Below are 23,578 nucleotides of genomic sequence, written 5' to 3' on the forward strand. Positions count from 1 at the left end.
AGGGAGGCAGAGGCAGGCAGATCTCTGCGAATTTGAGGCCAGCCTGATCTACAGAGTGAGTTCCAGGACAGCCAGAGATACACAGAGAAACCCTGTCTCAACTCCCTCCCCCCCCAAAATTATTTTATTATTTTGTGTTTATGTCTGCATGTATGTGTACCTCATGCATGTATCACCCCCAGAGGCCGGAAGAGAGCATGAGATCCCTTGAGACTGAAGTTAAAGATAGACCATATGGGTGCTAGAGATTGAACCAGGTTCTCTGGAAGAGCAGCCAGTGTTCCTAATCACTCCAGCCCCTGCTGGGCTACTTTCAGTTAATGGGTATTTAACAGTGCTTATCAACTGAAGATTGTGGCCTTTGATGGCTACACATTTTCTCTGGAAGCAATAAAGCACAAAAGGCTGGCCACTTTCTGTTAGCAGTATTAACCTCTCCAAGTCATCAGAACATTCAGCACATCGTCAACAGCGGTACTGAATTTTTAATTCCACGTTAAAATTAATTTTCAGTCTGGCCCTCAATCACTTTCCTCTGATGTGTTAGCCAGGCTTGAACAACTGCAAAAGCATGATAGCTTACCTGCCTCACTCTCACCTGACTTCCTAGTCAGGGCGTCTGGACTGTTGGTAGGCCAGTTTTAAGCAACTACTAGATTATAAGTTTTCCACAAAGACTTAAGACATTTGACCAGGAGCCTACCCAACAATACTATAACCCCCATGGTCTATCCATGTAGCCCTGGCTGTCCTGGACCCTGCTACATAGACCAGGCTGGCCTTGAACTCACAGAGATCCTCCTGCCTCTGCCTCCCAAGTGCTGAGATCATAGGTGTGCACCACACCAGGTTCCTATCCACTTCTAACAGAGCCAATGGAATAACAACTAGTGAACAATGTAATATTTGTAGAGGAAAACAACTGATGATACTTTCAAGTGTAAGCAGAAGGTTCTAACTCATATAGAAACTTTGTAATGGAAAACTCTGAGCTTTAGAAGCTTTGTTGTGTGTGTGTGTATGTGTGTGTGCGCGCGCGCGTTCACTTAAGAAACAAAAGTTAAAGTCAAGTGTCCCCTCCATTGCTCTCCACCTAAGACCCTAGAGGCAGGGTTGCTCTCTGAACCTGGAGGTCCCTGTTTTTGTTCTTTGGCTTGGTTACTGGCCAGCAAGTCCCAGTGTTCCTTCTGTTTCTGCCCCCTGATGTTAGGGCTGTATGCACCCAGTCTGTGCTCCATATATATACATGCAGTTTATCAGGTAGTTAGTGAAAGTAGGATGCAAAGTGGCCCAATGAAGCAAATCAAGTGCATATGAAACAGTTCCTAAAAACATGAGACACAGTCAAGGTTTAAGCATTTACCTTTCCCAGGAAAACAAATCTTCAAAATGAGAAACTGGACATAAAGATATCTATATAAACACATTTATAAATGTGAATACACGGATACTCTGTTGTGCATTTTCTAAATTATCTATTAATTTATTGAAATAGGTTTCCTTTTGTAGTAGGGAATTGCCTAGAACTCGCTATGTAGTAACCCAGGTTGTTCTCAAACAAAACACAAAACTTATGGCAATCAGGGCTGGAGAGATGGCTCGGCAGGTAAAGGCACTGGCCAGCAAGTCTGACAACCTGAGTTTGAGCCGCAGAACACACACAAAAGTGATAGTCAAAATCTACTCACGAAAGTTGTCCTCTGACCTCCACATGTGCAGTGACACAGGTACACCCTTGCAAATACACAGTAAATAAATTGTTAAGAGAGAGACAGACAGACAGACAGACAGGCTGGCGAGACACCTCAGGTGTTAAGAACACTTGTACTTTTCAGAAACCTGGATTCAATTCCTGGCACCCACATTGGGTGGCTCACAGTTACATGGAATTTCAGGGGATCCATCACCCTCTTTTGGCCTCCTCTGATACTGCATTCATGTGGTACACATACAAACAAGCAGGCAGACACACATCCACATAAATAAGAATAAAAAATTAAACATTTGACCTAAAAACAAAAAAACAAAAAGCTCGTGATACTTCTCTTGCCTCAGCTTTCCAAGCACTGAGATTACAGATATAAGCCACCATGCCTAGCTTATATTTTGTAGATAAATTTGGGGGCTAGTGGGGCTAAGTAGCAGACAGTTTGCCTAGCATAAGTGAAGCCCTATGTTCAATTCCTAGCACTACAATACATACAAACACACATACAAATGTATGTATGTACTAAGAGACTAATTCCCAAATAATTCAAATTTATGAAGTAAGTCCAAACACTTTAGAAAAGTTTTGTGAGATAAAACAGAGCTAAACAAATATAACCAGGATTTAACAATTATTCTCAAGTACACAACAGAAGCATAGAGCTGTTCAACTCAAATGTCCAACAACACTAAAATGGACAGAAGTGTAGCCTGCTCATGTAGGAACTACAGCAATAAAGAGAAAGGAACAGCTACATCCAACAACATAAGCAAACAGCAAAGATGCAAGGTGGGCCGCACAGATCTCTCCAAAGGAGCACTTACTGTGTGCTTCTAGTTTTGGAAGTTTTTGGTGTCTGGTCAGTGAGGAAAGGAACAGTGATAGACAAGAAAGAGACTCCTCATGTTAATCCAATATTTGTTGTTTTGCTTTTGAGACAAAGAGTAGAGGCCACTGGAGTAAGTAACCCTGCCTCTGTGACGAGAAATCAAAGTAGAGGAAGTAGTTTCCAAAGGGGGTTTGGGTCAGAGAGCTCTAGGACCTAAACAAACAAACTCAGTAGATTCTTCTGGTTCCCTTAGAACAGAACTCAGTGCTCAGACGGCTCCTCTCACTCGGGAGATACTAAGGGGATAAGTGTAGCTTGGACATTCACTAGGCACACTGACTAGAAGTCTCTAGCCTAAAGGACGCTCAGTAGTAAGGAGCTGTCGCTATTTGGATACTGCCAATGCCCTTGGCCACTATTCTGTACATCTATGTGACAAGCATTTGCCCACCTCGGTCAGTCTATAGCCTGGCAAAGCTTAGTGGGAGAGAGGGGTCTTTAGGGGTCCACTATTTCCCATGCCTCAAGTGCTTAATAAAAGTTTTAGGAGAGAATACAGCCTGGTTGAGTGAAAAGATATAGGGTGTGGCCTTCTTACTAGTTCAGGTTGTTTGCTGTCAGCTGAGAGATCAACAGGTGTCATCTGCGACCCTGCACAGCCTGCTTGTCTTGGCACCCACCAACAGCAGATGCTCTTTGAGTACCTCAGCCAGGAGGGTTTGATAACTCTTTACAAACTAGTTTTCCTTATCTCTTTTCTTTCATTTTAAAATTTTAATATCTATTATTTATTTTGTAGCTCTAGATGGGCTAGAACTCACTCTGTAAACTAGGCTGGCCTTAAACACACAGAAATTCAGCTGTCTTAGCTCCTAAATGCTGAGATTAAAGGCAACTTTAACCACAAAAGGCCTTCCTGTTGTCTTTCTTTTTTTAAATCAGACTTATTTAATTCTATGTAAGAGTGTTTTGCCTATATGCATATATATGTGTACCACAGGCATGCTAGGTGCCTGAGAAGGTTAGAAGAGGGCATTGGCTCCCCTGGACCTGGAGTTACAGATGGCTGTGAGTCACTGTGTGGGTGCTAGGCATTGAGTCCATCTTCAGCAACAGCAACAAATGCTCTCACCTACTGAACCAACACTCAGCTCCCCACTGCATTTTTAAAAATAAAATGAAAATTTATTACCTTTGAAGCTTATTCTGTATTATTTTTACCCCTTTCCCTATGGCTGTGTGTTGAGTGTGTCCTTGAGCTGATCTTTAGTGTGTTTCCCTATCTGGCTTGTTTTTATCTTGTTGTTGCTGTTACTCTTGTTTCTTTTTCAGTGCAGTGCTGGAGACTGGGCTGAGCACCTTGAGTTTAATGAGTGTTTTGTCACCTTAGCTACAGCCTTGAACTAATAGAGACAATAAACTTTACCCCAATCATGGCCTAGTCCTGACTGACCTTCAGTGGAAGCTTTACCTCAAAGAACAGGAGAGACAAAAGTCAAAAAGGCCAGGACCAACAACCTAAATCCAAGTAGGCATATGTAAGGGTGGGGCCTGAAGTCCCACTGCTGAACATTCATCTCTGGAGCAAAGAACACAACTGCTGCATCTCCACACAACATCAACACCCTGGGACACGCTGTCAAGAGAAAGCTGCGTCCTCAAGTCTTCACGACAGGTGAAGAGACAACTATCCCAGCAGGTAATTCCCACCACAGAACACAAGTGCAGAAACACAGCACCACGATACCGCCAAAGTATGTCCTCTCTAGTGGCAGATTCCAAAAACAGATGGAAAAGAAATGCCAAACAAAGAATTCAAAAGAATGAGTTTTTACAAGACCAATGAAGCCGGGAGGTGGTGGTGCATGCCCTTAATCCCAACACTCAGGAGGCAGAGGCAGGCGGATCTCTATGAATTCGAGGCCAGTATGGTCTACAGTAAAACCATATATCAAAAAAAAAAAAAAAAAGAAAGAAAGAAAGAAAGAAAGAAAGAAATCAGGAAAACCTTGAGAGACTACAAAAACTCAAACAATAAACAATGGAAGGTGACTTTTTTTTCTTTTGGCCATAGGACTATGTACCCCAGGCCTAACTCTGCCTCTTGAGTGCTGGGATTAAGGCATGTTCAACCATACCCAGCTTTCAGGTCATTATTGATGGCAGCTGGCTTGACAGTGTCTGACTTGCAGCTCATATACTGTTAGTTTATGAAGACGGTAACAGGTTTTTCAATGGTCAGCAGTCTTAGTTTTAAGGTTTTTATAACTTTTGTCATATAAATTTTAATTTAATATCTAAAATCTAGAAGTTGAATTTTTGGATTGTGAGTACATAAATTTTGATGGTGTATGAACTGATGTTCTATACCAAACAGAAGTTTTAAAAATATTTTTAACATTTTTTTGCATGTGTGAGCATGTATGTAAATAAAAATGTGTAAGTGTAATATGTCATACGCATGTGTGGCAATTAGGGGACAACTTGTGGGAATCCGTTCTCTCCTTCCACCACGTGGGTTCTGGGAACCAAGCTCTGGTCATCTGGCTTGGTGGACAAGGCCCTCTGCATTCTGAGCGATCTTTCAGACCTTCCTTCAAATAGTTTTTTGGGGGTCATTTATTTGTTAGTTTGATTTATTTTTTGAGGCAAGGTCTCACTGTATAGCCCTGGCTGAGCTCAAACTCACCTCTGCCTGCCTCCTCCTGCCAAGTGCTGAGACTAAAGGCATTCACCACCACACCGGACCTAAATTTTAATTTTAAAAACTTACTTAGTGAAGCAAAATATCAAGAAGAATGGTTTAAAAAGAGCAAGAATTCACATACTGCTTTTTATGAAAAAGATATTTTATAACCTAACCTATTTGCTTAACAGGATTAGAATCAAAAGTGGCTGTTTTGTGTGTCTCAAAGCATATTCTTCATCTCTGTAAACTTGAATTTCTATATTCATAAACATAAGTATATCCTGATAGAGGACACATTCTCCCCAACCGTCTGCTTCAAAACACCTGGGTGATTTAAAGTATCATTTCCACAACCCACGTCTTAGTAAACTGAAAGCCCTACAAAATTTAACTCAGCAAGCAACACCTAAAATAGTTACAACCTGGAAAACTGAACCCTTTATTAACTAGAGTTAAAAAAAAGCAAATCGGGGCTGGAGGGATGGCTCAGTGGTTAAGAGCATTGCCTGCTCTTCCAAAGGTCCTGAGTTCAATTCCCAGCAACCACATGGTGGCTCACAACCATCTGTAATGAGGTCTGGTGCCCTCTTCTGGCCTGCAGGCATATACACAGACAAAATATTGTACACATAATTAATAAATAAATAAATATTTTTAAAAAAGAAATAAATCACAAGATAAGGCAATACTAGATTAACTCAACTTTTGTATGTGACAAACTTTTATGCATCAGTCTGCCTGTCTGGTCTGTGTGCTTTTGTTTGGCTTTTCAGCTTGAGCACACTAGCCATACTCTCTACCACTGAGCTCGTGCCTTCATCCCTATCTATAACATTGTGTTGTTGTTTACAGAATGACCTCTGCGTAGGCTCTCTATCCTTCCCACTAGGTCATGGCTCTCACACTGGAGCCCACGCTGCCATTCTCCTACCTTGGCATCCCAAGAGTTCAGATTACAGTTATGGTTCACTATTACCAGCTTAATGACTCTCTTGACCATAAATTTTACAGCAAAGGAACCTGTAGTTTTACTTGAAAACTAAAAAGACAGACATAGATTTTTTAAAAAGAAAACTCAAAAAGATACAGACTCTAGGAAAAATGACAGTATCCCACCCAGCACATAGTTGTGAGCCAAAGAACCTAGACTACCTGCAGTCTTGCTATCTTTTATCACTTATCTTAGTAGAACGGACAGAAACACCGAAGCGCCCAGAGGCACAAACAGAACTCTCGACACTGGGAGAAAACCAGGCACTGCGGCTGTGCACCTTACCTGGCCTCGATTCATACTTACTTCTCTGACTTCCACAAGATGGTCTGGATGCAAATGAGCTCTTTTGTTCACTGATTGCAGTTTGGAATGTCCCACATTAAAAAAAGAAATGGCATTCTGACTTGGTCTCCTCTGGGATATGGGAGAATTACCACTAGATGCCAGCGAAAAGCTCCGTGACTTCAGGGGAGGATTATTCTGTCAGAAAAAGAAAGTAATTCCTCTTTTGCTTTTTAAATTTTTGGTTCTCTTGCCATTAAATTACCATATACTTCAGACTTTATACATGTAGAATTTTGAGAACATATTAACATCAGGTTTGACTTAGGCAAATTTCTGAAGATTAATTGTATGCTATTCAAAGATTAGAAAATTGAAGTTTCCAGTATGTCATTCTCAAAGAATTTTTATATTATTTTTTGAAAGTCTATTAGAAGAATAAGATTTTTCTGATTTCTTATTTTAAACATTGTAAGACAAAGACTATATAGATATATATTCTGTAAGAGGTAATATAATACATCTCCTAAAGAAACAATAAGGTGTTCTTTGGAACAGTCTGGTACTTTCTGCTCACTGTCACTGACTAGCAGTTGGCACCATGAGTAGAATATTACATTGTGTTTCCTAGAGACTAGGCATTAGACATAAATACGACGTTTTGTTTGATTTATTTTAAGAGGCTAGTTTCAAAACACAAGGTGGAAAGTGACTGAAGACACTGACCCTGAACTCTGGCCTCCGTCTATATGTCAATGTACACACACCTGAAATAATGTTCATCCAAAACCTTAAACCCTAGTTCACATGAGTCACAGCATCTATAAATAAAAATAATAATCCAGATCCAGGTGTTCACACCTGTAATCCTATCACCTAGAAGACTGAGGCAAGTAGAGTAGGCAAACGGCTGTCAGCTAAGCGTTTGCTGCCTGAGTATGAGAACTAGAATTCAGATTCCTGCACCTACATAAAACAGCTATGCCTGATGGGAAGGGAGAGACCAGAGGGTCCCTGGAGCTTACTGACTAGCTAGCCTACCCAAATCAGCGAGCTGTTCCAGGCCAAAAGGAAAAAAAAAAAGAGGGATTGAGGAAGATAAATAGATTCAGACCACACACACACACACACACACACACACACACACACAGAAAAGGCTGAAACAGGAGGAGTGTTGGAGATATGGTCTAACTGGTAGAATGGCTCGCCTAACATGCACAAAGCCCTGGATTTGACTTCCAGTATGATATAAACCCAATGTGGTAAAGCATGCTTATATCCTAGGACTTGGAAGATGGAAGCAGGAAAAGCAGAAGTTGAAGATCATTTTCAGCTACATTGTAAGGGCAGCAAGGGATACACAAGAACCTGTCTCAAAAAGGGGGGTGGGGCAGTGTTGAGGCAGGATTGCCAAGAGTTTAAGATTTAAGACCACCCCAGGCTACATGGCAAATTCTAGGCCAGTTTGAGATCCTGTCTCAAAAAAACAAATTCAAAGAAAGCATCTAAGAAAGAAAGAATCAACAGGCTGGCATGGTGGCCTATTCCTATACCCCAGCACTTGGAGAACTGAAGCAAATGGGTACTTTACAAGGCCAGCAACCAGGAGCACAGTAGACTCTATCAGGAGGGGGATTGAGAGGAGAACTGCTTGGTACGTGTAAGTGTAGATGAACCTTGAAGTGGAAAAAGCTGACACAATAAACCATGCTAAGAGGTCCAAGCAAACAAGTATGGGTATGGGAAGGAGAGAACAGTGTTGACTATGTAGGGCTGCCTAGGGGCTTGATAGAAACATTCTGTCAAGGTTGTAGAGTCTTATTTACACTAACTCCATGGGATTATACTCTTTAAAAGAGCAAACTTTATGGTATACAAATGGTATCTCAATGTATTTCTATAAACATTCATTTATTTTGTATGTATATGCATATGAACATCAGAGCATACATGAAAATAAGAGGTCAATTCTCAAGGTCAATTCTTTAAACCAAGTGGTCTCAGGGATTAGACTGAGGTCATTAAGCTTAATGCCAAATCACCCCACATCACTGGCCCTGATATCTAAATGTAAAAGAATAGTGGGTGATGGTGGCACATGCCTTTAATCCCAGCACTCACTTGGGAGGCAGAGGCAGGTGGATCTCTGTGAGTTCGAGGCCAGTCTAGTCTACAGAGTGAGTTCTAGGACAGCCAGAGCTACACAGAGAAAGCCTGTCTCAGAGGGGAAGAAGGTATAAAGCTCACATTTCCCCCACTTTGTGTACCGATACTGTGTACAAAGTCACATACCTTTCCAATAGCTTCTGTGTGGTGCTGTGTACATATCTGCAGTCTGCTAACCCAGTGCTGCCGCTCTTTAGCATCTGTGGCTGAGAAAAAGAACATACACGTTACTTATTTTCATATTTATTTGGGGAACACAATTAATTGTCCACAGCACAAAATACGGACGAGCAGAAAGCAAAGGCTAGTTCTACTTTCCTTACAGAAAATGTCACTGACAGGAGGGGGGAGAGGAAAGGCTGAAGCTTTGCCTTTGCTAGAAGTGAAAACTGCCTAAGGAGGACAGAACACACAGGTAAGGACACGAGGCAGTAGGTCTTAGGTTCCTTCTGGTAGCATGTCCTATTTATTTATTTATTTGTTTGTTTGTTTGTTGTGTAGCCCTGGCTAGTCTGGAACTTGGTCTGTAGACCAAGCTGGCCTCAAACTCAGGGATCCACCTGCTTCTGCCTCCTGAGTGCTAAGATTAAAGGTGTGCACCACTACTGCCCAGCTGAAATATCCTTATTTAAATAAATAACCTCAATTTAGAATCTGAAGTACTGGGGCTGAAGAGATGGCTCAGTGGGTAAGAGCACTGACTGCTCTTCTAGAGGACTAACATTCAATTCCCAGCAACCACATGGCAGCTCACACCTGTCTATAACTCCAGTCACAGGGGATCTGATATCCTCACACAGACATGCAGGCAAAACATCAATGAACATTAAATAAAAATAAGATAAAGAAAAAAGAATCTAAAGTATTAGCAATCCTTTCAGATCTTAGCAGAATGATCAGTTAGGATAGCCACTATGTGTACTTATTAAGTAAAAACCACATATTTCTTCATAAATTTATCTACACAGAAGTTATAAGTCAGGTATGGCAGCAAGAGCTTGTAATTTTATTACTCAGAGGTGGAGGGCAAGCATTTAAAGCCAGCCTAGGCTACACAGCAAGATCCTATCTAAAGAAGTCCAAGTGATGGTCATAGCACCCTGAACAGGATTCCAGTTTTATTAAAACCAATATGAATACCCAAAACCAAACCCAGTTAAGTTATACTGTATCTTAATGAATATGGACATTTAAAAAAATATTTATATGTATATTATACATATACAGTGTTTTGCCTGTATTCCAGAAGAGGGCACCAGATTGCAGCATAGACAGATGGTTGTGGGCTACCAGAGGGTTGCTGGGAATTGAACTCAGAGCCTCTGGAAGAGCAGCAGTGTTCTTAACCTCTGAGTCATCTCTCCAGCCCCCATGAATATGGACATTTAAAAAAAGCCCCAATTGAATATATTAGTCACTAAAAGATGTCAAGAAGACAATGGGCAAAAAGGAAAAATTCCCTGTGGCAGACATAAAATGGTATTATTTAAACAAGTCTAGGTTATATGGGTTGTAGGGGTTTCATTTACAAAACCGTTTTTAGAAGGCCCATGACTAAACAGACTCATTCATTGCCAACTTGAACAATTACTAAGACAGATTTCATAACCCTTTGAGCAGTTCTGAGGCTATAGAGTAGTGTGTCAGCAGCGACAGCAGCTCCCATACCCAAGCGCATAGTAAAGCGCTAGAGCAGAGCTGTCACTGCGGAGGGGACCCCAGCACTAGGTCGGCCTACCTCTGAGTTTATTTATTTATTTTCATCTTTGAGATAGGGTTTCTCTGTGTAACAGCCCTAGCTGTCCTAGAACTCGCTCTGTAGACCAGGCTGGCCTCGAACTCAAGAGATCCACCTGCCTCTGCCTCCCAAGTGTTGGATTAAAGGCGAGCACCACCACTGCCCCGTTTACCTCTGAGTTTATACTGCTCCCCGCTGGCAGCATTCACTGTGAAGGTGTGGGAGTCCTCATCACTGGGCGAGATCACAGCGCCTGCAAGCTGCAAAGTACCTCTGGGTTTCTGATTTCTAGACTGTTCATTCACAAAGTACTCCAATAGCCCAGCTTCATTGTTTAAAACAAAAAACCTGCAATGATGTTAAGAAAGTGAATTTTAAACATTTGTCCTAGCCAAACTAAAGCATGCAAACTTCAAGTATTTAAAAGTTATAGTGGGTTTTCATTGAAAAAACAAAACAACTAAAACTAAAGCATGGCAAGAAGGAAACCAGGAACTATACCAAATTTCCTAGGACAAAAGTTACTTTAAAATTGGACACATTTAACAAAGGTACAAGCCAGCCAGGCGGTGGTGGCGCATGCCTTTAATTCCAGTACTCGGGAGGTAGAGGGAGGCGGATCTCTGTGAGTTCGAAGTCAGCCTGGTCTACAAGAGTGAGTTCCAGGACAGGCACCAAAGCTACAGAGAAACTTTATCTCAAAAACAAAACAAAACAAAACAAAAAACCCCCAACAACAACAAACAAACAAACAAACAACAAAGGCACAAGACACAGAGCTGAGGGAGAAACATCTATTTTACGTAATTTCTGTGGTGCTCGAGATCAATACAGGGCCTCACACACGCTAGGCAGACACTCCATCCGAGCTCCTTCTCTAGCCCCAGAAGTGTTTCCCAGGGAAGAGCACAGTGAGCACCCCTTCTTTAGATGGACACTCTCCTGATCAGCTGCACACAACGGTAGGGAGACCTGTTATGCCAAATATGAACTCTAGGCTGGCGTGACGCCAGATAAAAGTGACTATGGGAATTGCAGAGACGGTCCTGTGGTTAAGAGCACATACTGCTCTTGCAGATGACTTGAGTTTGGTTCCCAACAGCCATTCTTAAAATCACCTATAACTCCAGTTCCAGTGGGATCCAATGTCCTTTTTTGGTCTCTACAGGTACCTATACACATACACACATAAATAATAAAATAATAATCAGTCTTTTAAAAAATAACTCTCAGTAATCAATATGAATTTTAAAGAAATGAATCTGATCTACGATTTAAGCAGTCAACTATACACTGAGTATGTCCGTGTAGAAAGATGTTGTGACCGTATCTTTAGATAGGTCACAAGTGAAGGTTACTTACCTTGTTTAAAAATGAAAAGACTGCAACTGGAGCCCCAGAGACAGGGAACCTGAGACCAGATGATGAAATAGTGATACGCCTTGGCAGAGAATTTAATGGAACACTGGTGGACTTTGGAAAAGAATTTGATGTTCTGATTCAGTTATAGACTAGATAGTTTAGGATGCATCAACTAAGATCCCAAATTTCAATAGGACAACAGTTCTTTTTATAAAAAAAAATTTGTCTTTATTTCTATGACATGTCTGAAAAACATTAATCCTGGTCTGTGTTGTTTAAGGTAGGAAGAAAGCAACTTGTACTATCCTATCACATTAAAAGCAGAATTCTCCAAATGCATGTGAATTAGAAACAGCGTGATACACGGTTTTGTGAAAATAATTGTCTATTAAAATAGACCTTAGACTCAAAATTATGTATTTACCAATTTTAATTTAACTACTTCAGAGAACAAGTGAGGGCTGGGGAGATGGTTCAGTGAGTAAACGCGTGTGCTTGCAAGCATGAGGACCCGAGAGCAAATCATCAGCACCCACTGGAAAGTCCCGCATGCTGTACATGCCTATCATCCCAGCAAAGCAGAAACAGGAGGACCCCAACAGGTGAGGCACAGAGAATTAGAACCTTGTACACAGAACTTTGCTGGTCAGAGTAGAAGGGGACAACCAGGCACAAGGGCAATATCTGTAGTCTTAGACGCTCCAGATGCTGAGGCTCAAGAGCTTAGACTCAGTCTGGGCCACATAGAAAAGGCTCATTTATTTCATTTTCATCTTTTGAGTCAGGATCTCTTTACATAGCATGGCTGTCCAGGACCTCGATGTGTAGACCAGACTGGCCTAATTCACAGAGATCTTCTTGCCTTGACCTCCTGAGTGCTGGGATTAAAGTTGTATGCCACCATGCCCAGCCACAGCTCATTTCTTTATAACACACACACACACACACACACACACACACACACACACATTCTGTACTGTATCATCCATCATCCATTAGTCTACTTCCTGGAACAGACACAAAACATAGACTTGAATGGTGCGGGAGAATTGTCTGTATTCTGTCAATCATGTTTTAAATAAATACTGTTTGGCCAGGCAGGAAGTATAGGTGGGTTAACCAGACAGGAAGTAGAGGCGGGGTGATGAGAACAGGAACATTCTGGGAAGCAGGAAGCTCCCTCCGCAGTTCTGCCCAGACCACCGAAGCAGCAAGATGTGAGCTGCCCCGCTGAGAAAGGTACTGAGCCACGTGGCTAACATAGGTCAGAATAATGGGTTAATATAAGTGACAAGAGCTAATATGAAGCCTGAGTTAATGGGCCAATCATTTTATAATTAATGCAGACTCTCTGTATGATTTTCTCTGGGACTAAACGGCTGGGGGACCTGGCGGGACAGAAACCCCAACAAGCCTGGTCCTTCATGTTACACTTGAACAGATACTAACACACCATTTACAGAAGCATTATTTACAATTGCCAAAGGTAGAGACAACCCAAATGTCCATCAATAGATGAATGAATAAACAAAGGTTTTATATAGACTCATATACACACTGGACTATTACTGGTCTTTAAATAATGGGAACAGGGAAACAGCTTACTGGGTGAAGGCACTTCTGCCAGTGTGATGTCCTAAGTTACATGGCTTGCTGCTCACGCGTGTATACACACACACACACACACACACACACACAAATAATTAATTTTTAAAATTAGGCCAACAAAATAGTTCAGTGGATAAGGGAGTGTTGTCAAGTCTGAAGAAGTCAGTTCAATTCCTGGGCACCACATGATGGAAATAGCACTGACTCTAATCTACACATGCTTGCTGTGACATTCAGGTACACAGGGGTGTACTCATGCACACATTCACATAGAAACATAAAAATAAAATAAAAACCATCAAAGAGCTGGGTGATGGTAGCCCACGTCTTTACTGCCAGCACTCAGGAGGCAGAAGCAGTCAGATCTCTGAGTTCGAGGACAGCTTGATCTACAGACTGAGTTCTAGGGCACACAGAGAAACCCTCTCTCAGAAAAAAGAAACAACAACAACAACAAAAAAAAAACTCAAAGTTGTGATACAAGTCTAGATTCATACAGGTAAATCTTGAAATTATGCAGAGCGAGATAAAAAGCCACACAAAGATCACATATTGTAGGCTCCATGGACATGGGGCAGAAGTATTAAAATCCAGAGACCAAAGTAGGGGGAAGGCTTGTGGAGGGATACTATTATATAAAGGGTACAGAGTTTTAGATTGAGACGATGAGGAAGGTTCCAGAGATAGGTGATTGTTACAGCTCAACAAAATGGTGACTATATTTAAAAACACTGAGTTGGATGCTTTAAATCCTATATATTTAATTTCAATTTAAAAAGTAAAAGCTTAATACCTTTGCCTGCAACTGTGAAGTCCACATGCACTTGAGAGATCCAGGCCCTGCTCACCCACTGCCTGTGTGGCTGTAGGCTGCCTAGTTAACCCTCCAAGGTCACAGAGCTTTGAGAATCAAACACAAATGCCCATTTTCCTCACCTCTGCACAGTAAAAGCACATGGTAAGTGAGCACAGCACTCTATTCTTAATGATATTTCTGAGAGTTAGAAGCTGCCACTTGGACATATGTCAACCTCTCCACCTAAGGAAAAGGCCATCCACTTGTAGGAGAGATAAGGTAGACCTTTCTCTAAAAGGCTCCAAGCTATTTGTACTGATGTGTGCCTATAACACAATCAGCTCCCAATCTCTTAGGAAGCTGACCTGATAGGAAATCAACTTACCTGTACTGCCACCCAGTGACGAGGTTGGTGTACTTCATTAAATAGCCATAAACATTTTCCATGTGGTCGCTGTTTGAAAGACAGGAGAAAACTAAAGTTAGTGAGCAGTGAGAAGGTTCGCAAACAGCTGCAGAGACATCAGCTTGCCAGACTTGCAGGCACAGGCATGTGTGCCTTTAGTCTCTGCCCTCAGGAAAGCAGAGGCAGGAGAATTCTGTGAGTTTAAGGGCAGTCCGGTCAACAAATGGAAAGACAGGCCAGCCAGGGCTACAGAGAGTCCTGTGTCAAACCCTTCAGAAGAAAAATAAACAGATTCACTAAGGTCCCTGATCCCCTCCTCCAAAATTTTATTTACAGGATTTTAATTTACCAAATTTCTTCAAAACAAGTACAATAGTCCACTTATTACTAATATTTCAAAAATAAAACTGCATAAATACAGAAACAAATACACTCTGTGTGTTGTATTTAAAACAACGACCCCAAAATGAGTTCCTGAAGAGCCTTCCTCTGCTTTGGGCACTTAACACACAATCGTTTTCCCCAAACTGTTTCTGTGCTCCTTCTCTGTCCAGTGCCAGAACTCCGTACCCTGACTCCTGCACTCTCTCTCAGTCCGCAAAGCCTGAGGAAGTACACACAGAAGTTACTTCCTCAAAGGATCAAGATATTTCATGATTCCCCATTTGGGGAACTGCTTCTTAGTCAGGCTCTCCACACCAAGCCTCTACCCAGAGGTGTCCTCCCTACCTAGTGGCATCCTAAAAGTGCTGCAGCTGGACTCCTCCAGACGATCTACAAGTGGATTATGGGAGAAACTTTCCTAAGATTTTAAGTATACTTCAAACAGATGTGTTGATGCTATCAAGGAGGGGCTGAAGAGATGGCTCAGCGGGTAAAGTGGTTGCTGTGCACTGAGGACCTGAGTTCAGATCCCCACCCCCATGTAAAGGGTGGATGGTGACTGCACGTGCCTAGGATCCCAGCGCTGGGAAGAAATGGAAAGCTCCTGAGGCCTCACTGGCCAGTCAGTCTAGCTCCAGGTCCCAGAATGAGGTAAAGGGCTGGCGATCTAGCTCAGTAGAGAAGACATTGGCCAACAAATCTGATGGTAAGAGTTTCGGGTGTTCAACCTGCACTGTAGAAGGAAACGTGATTCCAGCAAGTTGTCCTGACTTCCAAACATGCCATGGCCCACACTCACGCTTGTGTGTGTATACACATAGAGAAAAAAGTAGAGAGCAATAGAGAAGACACCTAACACCGATGTCTGGCCATCACATGCCCACAGGGATGCACGCACGCACACACCTACACACACATACCAAAAATTAATTAAAGCAAGCAATTAAAAATTGTATCATAAAGGAAAGCCAGTATACAAACCACAATCCCAAAGGACTTAGACAACAATGTGGACACTAAGAGAGACTTACATAGATCTATTCTACATGGGAAGTAAAAAGTAGAAATACAAGATCTCCTGAGTAAATTGGGAGCATGGGAACCTTGAGGGAGGGTTAAAGGGGGGAGAGGGGAGGGGAAAGGCAGGGAGGAGAGCAGATAAAAATGTAGAGCTCAATAAATATCAACAAAAAAAATGTAAAAAAAATTTATCATAGCCCGGCGGTGGTGGTGCATGCCTTTAACTCCAGTGTTTGGGAGGCAGAGGCAGGTGGATCTATTGACGTGAAACAACTGTGTTACCTGGTGGCCACTGGAAGATGCTGTGGGACTCAAATGTTTTGTTTTGGAAAACACCATCTCCCTATAGCCCAGACTGGTTTCAAAGTCACTATGCAGCCAAGGATGACCTTAGACTCCTGACTCCCCTGCCTCTGTCTCCCTCCCAAGTGTGGGGATGACAGGCATGCAGCGTAACATTGTGCTGGACCCGAACATCTTTTTGTTCATGTTTCCCCCCCTGCTAACTCCTTACACAAGCTAGCACTTCCTAATTAAAAAATCCCAAATCCAAAGGGATTAAGGGATATTACCAGTAAAGCCACAAGCATACACCAAAATCTGAAACCTCCCAACCTGAAACATTGCTGATCTCAAGCATCTCTTAGGAAATGTCTGATGAAAGCCTGTGACCCTGTGTATGATCCTCCAGGGCTCATGCTCCACTCTCATTAGAAGTATAGACATTTTTGTACACACTTAACGAACCTTTACTATTCAGACAATCTGGTTCTGAATTGAGGAAAACACTACCTAACAGATTTTATCATGCATTATTTTATGTTCTACTAACAGGTAATAAAAACCAGACCCTGTAAACTGAACTGCGAAGAAGTTACTTTCAGTGCTGCAGTAGCCCACTGCTTAGCAGACTGGGTATATCTCTGATCAGCGTACTGTGTCCTTGGAATTGGTCCTGGAAGCTGTCTATGAAAACAGCTGCTGAAGGCGGCTGGAGAGACGGCTTGCTGGATAAGAGCACTTACTGTTCTCCCAGTGGTCAGGAGTTCTGTTCCCAGCAACTGTGGTTCACAATTGCTTTTAACTCTAGTATAGGGGGATCCAATGCCTCTGGCCTTCTCAGGCACCAGCATGCATGTGCAATACCCCCAAAATATATTCATAATAAAATAATAACTTAAGCGGTATTTGTACGTGTGCACACGTAGGTACAGTTTAATATGAAGACAGAACAAGGAAGGCTAACTATAAGGAAGGACTGAATGCAGCTAATGAGGAAGAGTTATGAAAGAGGACACAAAGTTAACTGTTTTTCTAGTTCTAAAACTGCCATGGGCTTTTTTTAAATGGATAAGCGCATAAAATATATTCTATATTAAAAACATAAAATTTAGGAGCTGGGTGGTGGTGATGCACGCCTTTAATCCCAGCACTCGGGAGGCAGAGACAGGTGGATCTCTGTGAGTTTGAGGCCAGCCTGGTCTACAGAGCAAGTTCCAGGTCAGGTTCCAAAGCCACAGAGAAACCCTGTCTTGAGGGAAAAAAATAAAAATAAAAATAAAAATAAAATAAAAAAAAAGCAAAACTGAATGTAAAGATCCATGGTGTACATTCCCAGCCTATTCAAACTGTACAACAGTTAAATTGTAGAGAGAGACTCTGGATCTCATTACTGTGTGATGTTTTTATTTATTTTCAAGGTCTTAAAGTTTATGAAACTTTTCAAGAGCTGTTTAACTGAATTACAAAGTGGTATTAATATGTTTAGTCTGACACTCCCTCCTAGACAACAACTGTTTCAGATCTGAATCTCCATTACTACTACACATTTCTTTTTGTTTGTTTTTATTTTGAGACAGTCTTGTTGAGACAGTCTTGCTATGTAGCCTAGGCTAGCCTTGAATGTGTGATCTCTCCCACTTTAACTCCCTGAGGGCTAGGGTCACAGGTGTTAGGCTCCATGCCTGACTAACACAGTAACTGTTAACCTTTCAGACTTAAGAAACATAAAATGTCTAAAACTAAGCTTGCTTTTAAATACTTTCAGATACATTCAGTTAAGAACAAATGACTCCCCAGGCAGTGGTGCCTTTAATCCCAGCATTCAGGAGGCAGAGAGGTGGGTAACTGAGTTTGAGACCAGCCTGGTCTACAGAGCGAGTTCCAGGACACCCAGGGCTGCACAGAAAAACCCTGTCTTAACTCCCCCCAATAAAAAAAGAATTAAGGATTCTTACTAGACATAAAGCACTCTGAAAACCCACTGAAAAGTGAGGGATATATAAAGGTAGCATCTTTCCACCTGAGATTTGTAACTAACCCCAGAAGAAACACATCACATCACACACACACACACACACACACACACACACACACAAAGAGAGAGAGAAAGAGAACACATTGTCACATTGTAGCATAGAAACAATATGAGTGTATTAGCTGCCATCCAAATTGTTTAAAAAGACTTTCCTTTTCTTTCACTTTTTTGTTTGTTTCAAGACAGGGTTTCTCTGTGTGACCCTGGCTATCTAGAACTCACTCTATAGACCAGGCTGGCCTGGAACTCACAGAGATCCACCTGCCTCTGCTTTCCAAGTGCTAGGATTAAAGGCGTGTGCCACCACTACCAGCTCTTCTTTCACTTTTCTAGCTTTTGTACAAGTATATATTGTATGTTGAGCACACCCTCCTCCCTCCCCCCCATCAGTACCCTTTGCCCCACTAAGTAGTTTTGCTTCTACTTTCACATCACATTCACAGGATAATTTTATGTATCTATATGCACTCTAGGAACCACAGATGAGAGAATACATATGATACTTGTCTAAAAAGGGTATGTCATTAAACAAAGAACAGAACTCTATGGTAAGAGGGCTGGGTGATAGGACCTGGTACTGATGAAGTATGAAACAAGAAAGGGACAGAAGAGAGACAGAGACAAAGGGAAAAACTAGATTTCAGCTGCAATACCTAGGCACCCAACTGGGTCACAGAGGAATTTGCATTTGCTGGTAATTTGCACAGTGGCCAGGTGGTGTGAGTTCCAGGCCAGCCTGGTCTACAAGAGCTAGTTTCAGGACAGGTTCCAAAACTACAGAGAAACCCTGTCTCAGGAAAAAAAATTTCCATAGTGGCCTTAAGGACCCATATGGGGCACAGAGGAAAGCACCTGGTTAGGCAGCATGGCTGAGACACAGACAGAAACTTCCAGTCCACTTGGTCTATGCGCACACAGCATATTTGAAGACACAATTGTAAACAAGATGATTACTCAAGGTACACAAGTGATAAGAGATGGATAGGACCTGAGAGAGAGCTCTAAGGAAAGTTCAAGGGTGAAATGAAGGGGTTATCAGCAATGGAGAGAAGAGTGGCCGAGGCCGAGGCCAGAGGCCTATGGGAATGTCAAGGTGACTGTGAGGCCAGCAAGCTCGGTGCTATCAGAGACTGGAGCTAACAAGAGTGCGCATTCCTGGAGAAGCAACAAAATGGTGCTTGGTTTTGCTAAAATATAGGAGAAACTTACAATTCATAATTTTTAAAAAATTTTTTAGGTTTTTTTGAGACACGATTTCTTTCTGTAACTTTGGAGCCTGTCCTGGAACTTGCTCTGTAGACCAGGCTGGCCTCAAACTCACAGAGATCCACCTGCCTCTGCCTCCCGATTGCTGGCTCACAATCCATAACTTTAAGAGGGCATGAAATCAGGGCAGGCCACAGCGCTGAATCACGGGGTGAAGTCTGAAGTTTCGGTTAACAGCCTGTGTGTCTAGCTCTGGTTCTTTTTAGCTTAGGAGCTGTCTGGATTTGTGGAATGTGTGGAAGCTTAGAAGGACCTAAAGGTAAAACTTTGTGAAAGATAGATTTATCATGAATAATGACCATATAAATGAAATACAAACATAATATGTATAATTATGTATATTTAACTACTGATTGGGCTGGGGACATAGCTCAGTGGTAGAGAACTTACCTAGCAAGCTCAAGTCCATTGGTTTGATTCATTTTTATTACTGTATTATTCTCCAGTAGCTATTTTGTAGAAACTGTAAACGGTCTGAGGATCTCCCTACTCACAAGCTAGCAAATTAGCATGCTACAAGTTCACAGACAGCAGCAGAAGACTCCTGAGGGGGAAATGACAGACTTCAGTTCTCAGGGCAACAACAGCACAGATTTTCAGCCCAATCCCACTGGGCCACAGAGGGCAAGTGACGCCCACATAGAGGACATAGACTGTGTTAAAGGGCAGAACCTCAAGTCTTGCTTGAACACACATCTTGTCAAAAGCAGTGAGCAATACTACTGACTCTGCCAAGCAAGACTTTATTTCATCATGAGACCTTATTTCATCACAAACAGCAAACATATGACAAATGAGATAAGAACCCTGTCTTCCAAGGCATGTCTTGTGAGCAAAAGTACTGACCTTTTGTTCCACAGTCGTTTTCTAGGCTACATGTAAGGCTAATGTAAGTTACAAGAATTAGTAAATAAGAAGCCTGAGCTAATGGGCCAATCAGTTTATAACTAATGTAGACCTCTGTGTGATTCTTTGGGACTTAACTGCTGCAGGACCAGGTGGGACAGAAAACCTTGGTCAACAAATGGTGCCCAACGTGTGGACAACTGCATCCACAGAAAGCCTGAGAGAGCTTGGGAAGTAATTCTAGAAACTCTATTCTAGAAACTCTATTCTAGAAAAGAATAGAGTTAAGCACAGCTAATGGTTAGCAGCATTTTCTCAGGTGGGCTGCTAGAGGCAAATGCATCTCATTTAAGAGAGATTTCCTGACTCAGCTTTAGCTGCAAAAAGTTTGCAGGGCTTTTAAGAGGCTCTACCATGAAACACTTAAATGGTGTTGATGAAAAGCTGCCTGCATGCTTCTTGGTGGTGGCACAGACCTTGAAATACCAGAACGCTCTGGCCAGAACCTTCGCCATGAGGCTAGACTCCCAGAAAGCTAAAGAATGGGCTGGATCCAGCTATCAAAGCCATGGCTTTAATCCTAGTCATATCGCTTAGCAAATTAAAGACTCATGTGGTCAGAAAAAGAGAGATACAGTAAAGATAGTTTCAGACAAAAAAAGCCTCCAAACAATTTACAGTGGGTTTAAAAACTATGTAGGCTTGGAAAAGAAAAGAAAAAGAAGAAAGTCCTTAAAAAAAAAAAAGAGAATAGTTGGGTGTGTTGGCACACACCTTTATTCCCAGCACTGGGAGGTAGAGGCAGGCAGATCTCTGTGAGTTCAAGGACAGTTTGGTCTACAAACTGAGTTCCAGGACAAAGATACACAAAGAAACCCTGTCTCAAAAAGACAAAAATTAAAAATAAAAATAAAAGGGAGTTTAAAATAAAGCCATGTAAAGATGGAAAACACACAGAGAATCTGGATACTGTATGGTATTATGTTGTCTTTGAATTGCTTGACAGCTGAGGAAGAAGCAACAGCTACTAAAAGATATTTGAATATAAATGCTGCTGGATAAATAAAACAAATATTTTGTAAATGCCTTGACTTCAAAATTGAAGTCAAATGATATGTTACTTTGGAGAAGAAGTTTTGCTTTTGTTTCCACAGGAAATGAGAGGCTGTGGATTCATTCTAGGCTAAGAAAAATAAGGTTTGATAAAGGAAGACCACCTGAGAAGTCTCTGATAGGAGCAGATGGTCCCAATGTCTGAGTTCTACTTCCAGAACAGCCTCAAGAGTGCTGGCTGAGATGATCAAGCCTCACAGAATTTTCCACTCAGGACTTGCCCATAATCTTAAATTTTGTTTAGGTCCCCATAAGATTATCAGTGCCCCCAATCAGCAGGAAGTAGCCTGGAAAACTACACCCACATTCCCAAAAAATGGACTGTGGATATTTTCCTTTGTTTAGAATGTTGGTTACAAGTTGTTATGGATAATGGTCAGGAGAAAAGTTAAACAAAGGATATTAGATTCAGAGTTCTTGGGTTTTTTTTTTTTTTAAGGGAGTAAATGCTGTGGGACAATGGTCTTTTATCCTATTACTTGCATTATTTTTAATAAAATGCTGATTGGCCAGTAACAAAAAGAAAGAAAGGAAGGAAGGAAGGAAGGAAGGAAAGAGATCTGCCTGTTAGTTCATCATGGCTAGCTGGGGTTTTTTTTTTTTTTTTGAGCCTAAAATAAAAATATTTAAAAGTTTAAAACTTTTGAGAAAAGGTAGTCCCTACCATACATGCCCAAGCTTGCCTTTCACTGCTTCCTTTGGTTTGTTCCTTTCTGCCCACTTCAAAAAACAGACAGTGTAGTGATAGAATTGGAGACTTTCCTTGCAGGTGACACTGAAATTTACTTATGAACTGTTACCATTCACTGTGAAAAAGGAAGGCTCCAGAATTAAGAATGCTATCTTCCCTACAAACGGTAAATAAAATCCATATATGAATATAAATGACTCTAAAAGAAAGATAATTTAAGGCTAACGGAATAAATTCAACCAACTTTTTCTTAAGGTCATCATGAGACAGTCTGCAAATACCAACGAGGTTCTTTCTCCTGATTTTTTCAATGACGCTGAAAATGAAGCCCAAGAGCTTTCATGTTCCACTTGTCTGGGTGTGTATATCTATGCACATAAATGGGTATTGAGTAAGAGAGCGGCTCACACACTGAAGAGGCTCAAAAATATTTGTTATGAGTCAGAGCCCTAGAAAAACATGAGACAAACCATGTATTAAACTATCATCAATAAGTATCCGCTCATTTTCAGCCTCTCTTCTTTTAATATCTCTATACAGTAACTACCTAGAAATAAAAAGTCTTCCAAGCTGTGGGATTCTGGCCAACTCATTTCCACTCACATTTTCTTCCACTGTGTGACAGAGACAGTGTACTACAGCTCTGAGAACTGCGAGGATCAAGTGTGGCGAGAGAGGACATGCTGAATACCAGAAAGACCATTACCTCTATTCTCCATCCCTCTATTCTGAAGCTAGCTGAATATGAACAGCCCAAGTAAATACTGGGCATATTAAGCCAAATGCATAATCCAACTGACCCAAATTAATTTCTTCTCTGGATTTTCAGAATTTTAAATATGGGTGACGACTGGGGTCAATTTGTATTTCCTTCCTTCAGTACCACCTCTCATCCGAATCTCCCTTTACCCTTACTGTTTTGTGTCTAGATCACTGTGGTTCATTTCCTAGCACCCAAATGCTTCTTATTCCCTAACAATCAAATCAAATTTGTTTGACCATATCAAAAAAAATAAAAAATAAAAAAGATCTCAGGAAGCCACCTTTACTCCTAGTACTCGGGAGGCAGAGGCAGGCACATCTCATGAGTTAGAAGCCAGCCTGGTCTACAAAGCAAGTTCCAGGACAGACTCCAAAGCTACACAGAAAAACCCTGTCTTGAAAAACAAACAAAACAAATAAAAAAGCTCACTATTGGGTGATCGTCCAGACTCCATGACATTACTAATTATGGCAGACATTTTCTGGCATATACCCAATAATCCAGACAGTTGGCGTGCAAGCCCTGTGTAAGCCAGGTTTCCAATGTGCTGTCACTTCCGCGCTTAGGTTAGAAAGACTGCACCTGACTGAGTCTGGCTAA

At 41.6% G+C, this 23,578-nt stretch overlaps 1 protein-coding gene across 2 annotated transcripts in view; it reads right to left on the minus strand.

Annotated features, from left to right (window-relative positions):
• Osbpl11 (oxysterol binding protein like 11) overlaps window positions 1-23,578 on the minus strand; it is a 60,099-nt gene that overhangs the window by 30,712 nt on the left and 5,809 nt on the right. The window contains exons 2-6 of one of the 2 annotated variants that reach the window (XM_048454093.3): window positions 19,956-20,109; window positions 14,558-14,626; window positions 10,579-10,754; window positions 8,795-8,874; window positions 6,524-6,700 (exon numbers count right to left, since the gene is read on the minus strand). In XM_048454093.3, the coding sequence (XP_048310050.3) occupies window positions 6,524-6,700; window positions 8,795-8,874; window positions 10,579-10,754; window positions 14,558-14,626; window positions 19,956-19,987 (534 nt within the window). In that variant the 5' untranslated portion in view covers window positions 19,988-20,109. The remainder of the gene's footprint in view (window positions 1-6,523; window positions 6,701-8,794; window positions 8,875-10,578; window positions 10,755-14,557; window positions 14,627-19,955; window positions 20,110-23,578) is intronic. The other variant, XM_048454092.3, reaches the window with a different exon arrangement.

Source organism: Myodes glareolus, chromosome 2 (assembly GCF_982192425.1).
Source record: "Myodes glareolus chromosome 2, mMyoGla1.1, whole genome shotgun sequence".
NCBI lineage: Eukaryota > Metazoa > Chordata > Mammalia > Rodentia > Cricetidae > Myodes > Myodes glareolus.